At 47.7% G+C, this 10,391-nt stretch overlaps 1 protein-coding gene across 1 annotated transcript in view; it reads right to left on the reverse strand.

Annotated features, from left to right (window-relative positions):
- Nucleotides 1–9,132, reverse strand: part of MICOS10 (mitochondrial contact site and cristae organizing system subunit 10) — a 38,567-nt gene extending 29,435 nt beyond the window's left edge. Inside the window, exon 1 of the mRNA XM_027521918.1 lies at nt 8,435–9,132. Within this exon, the coding sequence (XP_027377719.1) occupies nt 8,435–8,498 (64 nt within the window). The 5' untranslated portion in view covers nt 8,499–9,132. The remainder of the gene's footprint in view (nt 1–8,434) is intronic.
- Between the last annotated feature and the right edge of the window lie 1,259 nt (nt 9,133–10,391).

Consider the following 10,391-nt stretch of genomic DNA (forward strand, 5'->3'; position numbering starts at 1 on the left):
GTGGTCACGAGGTCACAGGCTGCCGGCTCAGGGCTTATGTGCTCAAGAGTGAGTTGTAACAGGACTCTGAGGGCAATGACAACGCTTCCATGACTTACACTTTCAGGGCTTAGAAATTCTCAACTTGCAAGGAAGGACCTCCGTAAGTCTCACAACCCTGATTTTTCTCATCTCCTGGAATCTCACTTTCACTGGGCAAGAGAAAATAGACCCTCCTGTCCAGTCCAGAGTGACAAGCACAAAGTGAGGGCGTCAGCCCCGTGCCAGAACTGCTAAGACTCTGATGTAAGCACTATGCATGCCTGCCAGTCTCACCAGCAGAACGGGTATCCATTCATGAGGGCGCACACAAGACTTAACTACTCAGAATGTACAAGAAAAACAAACGGCGCAGCCCGAGAGCCAAGTGCGGAAGAAAACCGGAGCATTCAATAAACCTGGTAAAACTTAAATCCATAAAATTAGCAAAAACTATTGACAACGCATTCACATAAAACCAACGGAACATGCTATTCATAAAACGTAATATTTAATACTCTTCACTCGCTTTTCACTTCCTGCAATGAGGCTCTGGCACTACCGCTTAAACCAACACCACCCTCTCCTTGTTTAAATAAAAAGTGCTCTCTGGTTTACGTTTCTGCGTTGACTAGTCCCAAATATTTCTAATACTACTTCATTATTACTGACACTAATTTACATGCCCATATGAAATTTAAAAAGTTGGCAAAAGTTCCAAGAGTACAAGCACATGTGATCCAAGTATGAACTGGCAGAAATTCGTATGAAATCGACTTTACTTGGAAATTTCAAAATTTAAGAGCTGATTCATTCAATTAATAAACATACTGGGTAGCAAGTATGGGCAGAGAATAGAGTCTACAAAATTTTCAGCAATCCATGTCATTCATTTAGCAATAATTATTGTATGTCTCCTGTATGCCAGGGGCTGGGGGTCAACAGTGAACAAAACAGTCTGACTCTCATGAAGCTTACATTCTAGGGTGGGGGGACAATCAAGTAAAGAAGCAGACTGCAAATTTCAGATGGTGATATGAGTTATTAAAAATTAGTGATGCGATGGATAACTAGACAGTGCATATGGGTGGCAGCAGCAGGAGTAAGAATGGAGGCCAAAGGGAAAAGTAAATGTGAGCGGGAGCGAGGGAAAGAAAGGAGTGGGAAAGAAGACAGAAACAGACGTGCCACGAGCAACGCCTGCCGCGCCGGGTACAGGCAGGCGTGCGCTTTGTTTCCGTGATTCAACAGGCTCAATACACCAGGTCAACCATATTAGGAATCTTCTACCCCACACACTCCTATTACACGCAAATAAATAGGTATTTGAAATCCAGAATATGGGAGAAATAAAATTGCTTTCCCTATGATAGGAAAGGGAGGGGGTATTTATAAAAAAAAGTAGCTCTTACTATAGGACAATTTATATGAGAACATCACTCAAGATTCAGAGTAAATCCCTGAAGAACAGTTTTCTTAAAAAACCTGTGCCTAAAGTACGATCAGTGCAAAGAAACAGAGGAAAATAATAGAAGGGGAAAGACTAGAGAATCTTCAAGAAAACCAGAAATACCAAGAGGACATTTCATGCAAAGATGGGCTCCATAAAGGACAGAAATGGTATGGACCTAACAGAAGCAGAAGATATTAAGAGGTGGCAGGAATACGCAGAAGAACTATACAAAAAAGATCTTCACGACCCAGATAATCATGATGGTGTGATCACTCACCTAGAGCCAGACATCCTGGAATGTGAAGTCAAGTGGGCCTTAGAAAGCATCACTAGGAACAAAGCTAGTGGAGGTGATGGAATTCCAGTGGAGCTATTTCAAATCCTGAAAGATGATGCTGTGAAAGTGCTACACTCAATATGCCAACAAATTTGGAAAACTCAGCAGTGGCCACAGGACTGGAAAAGGTCAGTTTTCATTCCAATCCCAAAGAAAGGCAATGCCAAAGAATGCTCAAACTACTGCACAATTACACTCATCTCACACACTAGTAAGGTAACGCTAATAAAATAATGCTAGTAAAGTAATGCTCAATATTCTCCAAGCCAGGCTTCAGCAATACGTGAACCGTGAACTTCCTGACGTTCAAGCTGGTTTTAGAAAAGGCAGAGGAACCAGAGATCAAATTGCCAACAACCGCTGGATCATGGAAAAAGCAAGAGAGTTCCAAAAAAACATCTATTTCTGCTTTATTGACTATGCCAAAGCCTTTGACTGTGTGGATCACAATCAACTGTGGAAAATTCTGAAAGAGATGGGAATACCAGACCACCTGACCTGCCTCTTGAGAAACCTATATGCAGGTCAGGAAGCAACAGTTAGAACTGGACATGGAACAACAGACTGGTTCCAAATAGGAAAAGGAGTATGTCAAGGCTCTATATTGTCACCCTGCTTATTTAACTTATATGCAGAGTACATCATGAGAAACCCTGGGCTGGAAGAAGCATAAGCTGAAATCAAGATTGCAGGGAGAAATATCAATAACCTCAGATATCCAGATGACACCACCCCTATGGCACAAAGTGAAGAGGAACTAAAAAGCCTCTTGATGAAAGTGAAAGTGAAAAGTGAGAAAGTTGGCTTAAAGCTCAACATTCAGAAAACGAAGATCATGGCATCCGGTCCCACCACTTCATGGGAAATAGATGAGGAAACAGTGGAAACAGTGTCAGACTTTATTTCGGGGGGCTCCAAAATCACTGCAGATGGTGACTGCAGCCATGAAATTAAAAGACGCTTACTCCTTGGAAGGAAGGTTGTGACCAACCTAGATAGCATATTCAAAAGCAGAGACATTACTTTGCCAACAAAGGTCCGTCTAGTCAAAGCTATGGTTTTTCCTGTGGTCATGTATGGATGTGAGAGTTGGACTGTGAAGAAGGCTGAGTGCCAAAGAATTGATGCTTTTGAACTGTGGTGTTGGAGAAGACTCTTGAGAGTCCCTTGGACTGCAAGGAGATCCAACCAGTCCATTCTGAAGGAGATCAGCCCTGGGATTTCTTTGGAAGGAATGATGCTGAAGCTGAAACTCCAGTACTTTGGCCACCTTATGCGAACAGTTGACTCACTTGAAAAGACTCTGATGCTGGGAGGGATTGGGGGCAGGAGGAGAAGGGGACGACAGAGGATGAGATGGCTGGATGGCATCACTGACTCGATGGACGTGAGTCTGAGTGAACTTCGGGAGTTGGTGATGGACAGAGAGGCCTGGCGTGCTGCAATTCATGGGGTTGCAAAGAGTCAGACACGACTGAGCGACTGAACTGAACTGAAAGTACATGCTTACAAAAGCTCTTTAACTCAGCTGTACAATATCTAGGCTACACATGAGCAATGGAAACAGTCATTTTTCACTCTGCTGCTGCTAAGTCGCTTCAGTCCTGTCCGACTCTGTGCGACCCCATAGACGGCAGCCCACCAGGCTCCCCCGTCCCTGGGATTCTCCAGGCAAGAACACTGGAGTGGGTTGCCACTGCCTTCTCCAATGCATGAAAGTGAAAAGTCAAAGTGAAGTTGCTCAGTCCTGTTCAACTCCTAGTGACCCCATGGACTGCAGCCCACCAGGCTCCTCCGTCCATGGGATTCTCCAGGCAAGTGTACTGGAGTAGTGTGTCATTACCTTCTCCGATTTTTCACTCTACCCTGTGTAAACAGCTGGTGGGAACCTGCAGCACAGCACAGGGAGCTCGCTGGGGGCTCTGTGGGGACCTGGCGGTGGGGCTGGGGGGAAGGGAGGGGCAGGAGGGTGGGGATACAAGCACATGTACAGCTGATGAGCTTCACTGTAAAGCAGACACGAATGCAACACTGTAAAGCAATTATACTCCAATTAAAAACAGAAAAAAGCAACAACAGTTCATGGCAAAAAAAAAATAATAATAATAATAAAACATTCATTTTTCAGCAAACCAGTGGGAAAAGACTGAAAACACTTAGGTAGAAGGAGCCAAACAGAGCAGTGCTCACCAAGGGAGCTGTCCTTCACCGTGACCTCCCTTCAGGCCCTTTCAAGGCAGAAAATACGAAAGTATCCACATGCAGCTGAGAGCCTGCCTTGGCCCTTCTTCCCTACCTACGTCTTCCACCAAACCTCTATCTTATGGCAGGCTGCCATTCCCTGAGTCTCCATCTCCATTTTGAAGTATCAGAAAAGCAGGCAGCCAAAGAGGTTTCAAGAGTTCTATAATCTCACTGCCTATAGGAATAAAAACTAAAACACTCACGACAGAAGAGCGTTCATCCCCCAGTCTCAATCCTCTTAGACGGAAGCCTCCCAGAATTACACTTCCACTCTGCATTTCTCATATACCCTTACTTGAAGTCCATTACTTAAGGGATAGCTCCTCAAAATCTGAACTCAGCTTCTCCCTCAAAATTAAAAACCTCTTCAAGGGGCTTCCCTGGTGGCTCAGTGGTAAAGAGTCCGTCCGCCAGCGCAGGAGACGTGGGTTCGACCCCTGATCCAGGAAGGCTCCACCTGCCGCAAAGCAACTCAGGGCGCGCGCCACAACTACTGCGCCTGCGCTCTAGAGCCTGAGCCCACGTGCCGAAACTGACGCCTGCACGCCCTAGAGCCCGGCTCAGCAGGAGGAACCACTGCAGGAGACCCGCACACCGCAGCTAGAGAGCAGCCCCTGCTCACCGCAACCAGGGAGAAGCCTACGTAGCAATAAAACCCTGCGCAGCCAAAAACACACAAGTAAAATCTTTAAAAAAAAAAAAAAAAAGAAAGAAAAAAAAACCCCTCTCAACCTCATCATTCTCAAACAAATCCGACCATGTAAGCAGAAAAACCCCCAAAATCATGAGCTTTTCTTCCCCCTCCAGTCTCTCTCCTGCCATCTCACACGGTCAGTTACTAAGACCCAGATGTAACTGAGTGGAATGAGGTGCACATGCACCCCTCCTGCTTTTCTTCCAATTTCTGATCAATGACATCAACCAAGTTCTAACCTTGGAGTCATCCTTATTATAAGAAACAGAATGTGACAAAGTTAACCCAGTTGGAGAGAAGATAAAGAAAACAGCATTTATTAAGTTCCTGGTATGTACCTGGCACTGTGATGGCCTAGGAGGTGGGTATTACTATCTCCATTCCATAAATGGAGGGAAAAGTTCGTGAAGTTTCTCAAATACACCCACTCCTTTCTGGTCTAACAGTTCAGACTTTTCACTTCACATTCGCAGCTTTTTCTACTCCTGATTTGCTCTGTATAAAACACTGCCAGAACAATCATAGCAAAATTCCATTCACATCACATCAGTTCCCTGTTAAGGGCAGTGAAATGCCTTCTGCTTCTCTGCTTGCCCACTGGCTGGCCCGCAGCTCAGCATGTATGTGTTAACTAGCTCACAGTCCCCCACCAGCCTCACCTTACTGAGCCCTGGGAGCAGAAAGTAACAGATTTTAAAGACAGAGGTGGTGAATATGCAGAATGCATGTGAAAAAGCCAAAGGCAACTCAAAACACTTCAAGAAAAAGTAGAATCTCCCTAAGATATTTCACAGTTCTGACTCCACTCAAGCCAGCCTTCTTTAGGGAGGAGTGGGTGCTAAAATCGGAACACCAGGGTGCTAACCCCAGCTCCTCACTTCTAGCCACTTAACCTCTCCCTGCCTCAGTTTCCTCCTCCATAAAAGTTTAACCAGCCTTTGCTCAAGTTCTTCCACTCTCCCTAACTATCCAAGTTATTATCCAAAGCTCTGCTAAAGGCCCATTTCTCCCAACCTACCACTGCACTTACCTGATTCATAATAACAGCTCTACAGCAAAGAATTGGAATAATTCATTTTAATCTTCATCTGTAATTACATATCACCATGCTTCACTTGGGCTTCCCTTGTGGCTCAGCTGGTAAAGGATCCGCCTGCAATGCGGGAGACCTGGGTTCGATCCCTGGGTTGGGAAGATCCCCTTGAGAAGGGAAAGGCTCCCTACTCCAGTGTTCTGGCCTGGAGAATTCCACGAACTGTATAGTACACGGGGTCAAAAAGACTCAGACACAGCTGAGCGTCACTTCATGCTTCATTTAATTATTCCACCTGTGTGCCCCACCCCCACGTCCCACTCATGAATGACACACACTCCTCACCGCCTCAGGTGATCGTCAGTGTGTGTGCACGCTCAGTCAGGTCAACTCTGTGATCCCGTGGACCGTCGCCCGCCAGGCTCCTCTGTCCATGGGATTGTCCAGGCAAGAATACTGGAGTGGGCTGCCATTTCCTCCTCCAGGGGATCTCCCCAACCCAGTGATCAAACCCATGTCTCCTGCATCTCCTACGTCGGCAGGCAGATTCTTTACCACTGAGCCACCTGAGAAGCCTGATCATCAGTGGCATAATACTAACATCAACAATTATTACTATCGCTATTTACTGACTACATAGTAAGTGCCAGGCATTGTGCAAATATCTTGTATACTTTTCTGTCCTTCAACATTCAGCAACCTTTTAGGTAAATCTGTCTCTTAATCCCCATTTCACAGTTAAGCCTCTACATAAACTCACTCATTTAATTCTCAAAACAACTCTGTAAGACAGTAATAATATTATGGCCAATTTACTCAATACAAATTAGGAAGCAGGCACAGAGAGGTTAAATAACTTGCCCCAAATCACACAGCTGGTAAGTGGTGAACTGAAAGCTGTGATAAATTCACTTACTGACTCATTCTCAACATTTTTTATTAAGCACTCTTCTGGGGGCTGAAGCTACAACAGTGAATGAACCAGGAAACATCCCTGCTTACAGTTTTATTTCTTTTCCAATATTTTCATTCAATAGCACAATCCTAAATCCTCTTAAATACTCTTTTTAAGATTTTCATACAAAAATATCGAATTCAGGTAATAAAAGTATTGAAGAAAAGCATGGGACGTGAAGCCAAAATACCTCGGTTAAATTCCCAACTTTGCCATTGATTAGGCCCTGATCAATGGGCTTTCCTCATAGCTCAGTTGGTAAAGATTCTGCCTGCAATGCAGAAGACCCGGTTTCAATATCTCTGTCAGGAAAACCCCCTGGAGGAGGGCATGGCAACCCATTCCAGTGTTCTTGCCTGGGAAATCCCATGGACAGAGGAGCCTGGTGGGGTACAGTCCACGGGGTCACAAAGAGTCGGACACGACCGAGCAATTAAACCACCACCAGGCCCTGATCAAATTCCTTCACTTAAGCTGCACACTGAGCACAGAGTCTGGCACTTAGCAAAAGAGTTCTCCTCTCCCCTCCCAGCACTGACTTCACAGTCTGACTTTACAGTCTGTGTCGTCGTGGAGCACATGTTAAAAGGCTACACCAGGTGACAAGATGGGCTCAAAAGGGACCACTCGGCCTCTTAACTTTCCAAGTCAATTCTCCTTCCAGATGACCAGCACTAATGTCTCTGCTTTCAGGCCTCAAACTACTATGAGGCTGATAAATCAGGTTCCAAGTCCCAACCAGTCCATCCTAAAGGAAATTGGTCCTGAATATTCACTGGAAGGACTGATGCTGAAGCTGAAACTCCAATACTTTGGCCACCTGATGCAAAGAACTGACTCCTTATTCAGACCCTGATGCTGGGAAAGATTGAAGGCGGGAGAAGGGGACCACAGAGAATGAGATGGTTGGATGGCATCACCAACTCGATGGACATGCGTCTGAGTAAACTCCGGGAGTTGGCAATGGACAGGGAGGCCTGGCGTGCTGCAGTCCACGGGGTCGCGAAGAGTCGGACTGAACTGAACTCCCCTCCGAGCACTGACTTCACGGAGCGCATGTTAAAAGGCTACACGAATTACACGTCGGGCTCACAAAGGACCAATCGGCTTCTTAATTTTCCAAGTCGATTCTCCTTCCAGATGAACAGCACCAATGTCCCCGCTTTCAGGCCTCAAACTACTCCGAGGCTGATAAATCAGGTTCCAAGTCGGGAATGGCAGCGACCCACGTGAGGCCTGGCAGAATCTATAAAAGGCTTGCAGATGACCTTCTCGGCAGGCACTTTTGATTCAGCAGGGGAGGAACGTGGCCTCAGAGAGCCGTGACCCCAGGGAGAACCCCCAGCCCCTGGCCCCTGTGCCCCCTGCACACGCCGCTTCCACTCGCAGAGCCCGGCAACTCTCAGGCCGCCTGCCGACGCGACCCCCGCTTCTTCGGGGCTGCTGCAGCTGCACCCCTCCCACTTCGGGCAGCGCCCCCAGGCTCCTATGGCCCGTGTCCCCCAGCCCGCTCAAGTGACCAGGGCCCCGGGGGCCCCGAGCCCCGGCCTGAGTGGCTGGAACAGGCCGCACGGCCTGACCTCTCACCCGCCGAGTGGACCTCTCACGGGGCTTCTCCTCCACCCTCCCAGTCAGCGGGCCCTAGAGCCGACGACTCGGCTCCCGGCGGCGCCCGCCGGACACGACGAGGAGCCCCTCACCTATCTTCACGACGGCGTCCGCCAAGCACCGGTCCCACTTCCGGCCGAGCTCTGACTCCGACATGTTCCCCCGCCAGCAGCAGCCGCTCCAGCTTTCCGGACCGTCGGGCCCCGCGCTCAGAGCCCCTCCCCCACCGCCCCCAGGCAAGTCTCGCGATAGCCAGCCGCCTGTCCCAAGTCCGGAAGGCCGACGGCGCCGGCGCACCAGATATCGCGAGATGATCTGACTACTTCCGTTCTTTCCTTTTTTTTTTTTTTCCAGTTGGTCGTCAAGGTGACGGGTGGCGGAGGCCTGAGGTGACCCTGACCTTGGAGCTGCGCCTACCTAAGGGTTGCGAGGCAGACAGGTTTCCTAGGCGGCATCCAGAGCCTGTCTGGGAAGGTTCCTTTCACTACACCAGCTCCCGACTCCGGCCTTGGAAATTCCAGAGGGCGAGTGAGGGCACCGCGCTAGGGTCTCTTCATTGGTCGCCTCACCTTGGCTTTTTTCTCCTCCCGCGTTCCCTCATTTATTGCCGTGGAGCTCCCGCCGTCACCTCTGACCGCAGAAATTGCCCAGGCAAAGGCCACTTATTGCCAAGCCACAGACGCCTGTGACCTCTGTACGGCATTGGACGCAGCCGCTTTCCCGTTCTTGATCCTCCTTGTCGCTGCCTTCTCTATTCATTTGGCTCCCAGGACACCAGTCTGCTAAATCTCCTCTGACTCTTAAGAGGACCGTTGCCGGTTGCTTCCTCTCCCAGCTGCTTGGAGTGTTGGTTCATTGGATTGCCGTCTATCCTCTTTACATATTCTCCCAAAGTAATTGCAAGCATTGCTAAATTCTGTCTCCTAATCAACCTTCCTATTCATAATTCAGCCTCTTCGCCGGGGTCCTTTAGTTTTCCCTTCCCGTTTCCTTCCTCTAGCCTACCAACAAATACAGATTTGATCCTTTTATTCCTCTTACGGGGCTTCCCTGGTGGTTCAGGTGGTAAAGAATCTGCCTGCAGTGGGAGAGACCCAGATTGGATCTCTGGGTCGAGAAGCCTTGCCTGGAGAATTCCATGGACAGAGGAGTCTGGCGGGCCACAGTCCATGGGATCGCAAAGAGTCAGACACGACCGAGCGACTAACACTTTTCATTTCATTCCTCTGATTAGAAGCTGTCAATGACCCCTATTCATCTACTGGTTATATTCAAGCTTCAGTGAGTTCACTTTAGGAAACCTGCACTAAGAACCTAGAGACCCCCTTCATTCACTAATGCAGCCTGGAGCCACTGTCCACCTCCCTCCTGCAGCAGGAGCTCACCTGACACATGGAGCCTCCACATTGCACTGGAACACCTGTTTATAGATATTTGTATCTGCCACTAAAACTGGAAGCTCCTTAAAGGCCTGAGTTGCCCCTTGCTCATCTGCACACTCCCAATTCAGAGCACAAGGCCTCGGACAGTAGGATCTTCTAAGAAATATTTTTTGAGCTGAATTGAATTCATTCACTCATTTCCTTATTCATTCGTTCTTGGCATCCTTAACAGCAGAACTGTTTTAGTAGTCCTTGCTGTGACAGGGCCCCTTCTTTCAGGAAGCCTCCTTCCATGACCTCTCTTCATCCAGTCCTCATCTGAGCAGCATATCAGATTGTGTGGTAATTGTTTGTGTGACTCGGATGTGACTGTGAGCTCCTTGAGAATGGGGCCTGTGTCGTTTCCTTATCCCTGATGACCAGCAGAGAGCCTAGTATATATTGATTTTCAATAACTGCTTTTTGAATGGATGCAAGAATGAATAGGTAAATGATTGATTGAGTTAGAGGAAACAAAGTCTCTGTTCTGGGGGAACTTTACAGTGCGGTATTTGTGTTGAGAAAGAAAAGGAAAATTAACTTCACCGCATCCCTATGATGTGTCACAGATGGCACCAGGCAACGCATGTAATTTCATTTATCCTCACAGCAAGTGATTTTAGTATGT

This window comes from Bos indicus x Bos taurus, chromosome 2, assembly GCF_003369695.1.
Source record: "Bos indicus x Bos taurus breed Angus x Brahman F1 hybrid chromosome 2, Bos_hybrid_MaternalHap_v2.0, whole genome shotgun sequence".
Classification (NCBI taxonomy): domain Eukaryota; kingdom Metazoa; phylum Chordata; class Mammalia; order Artiodactyla; family Bovidae; genus Bos; species Bos indicus x Bos taurus.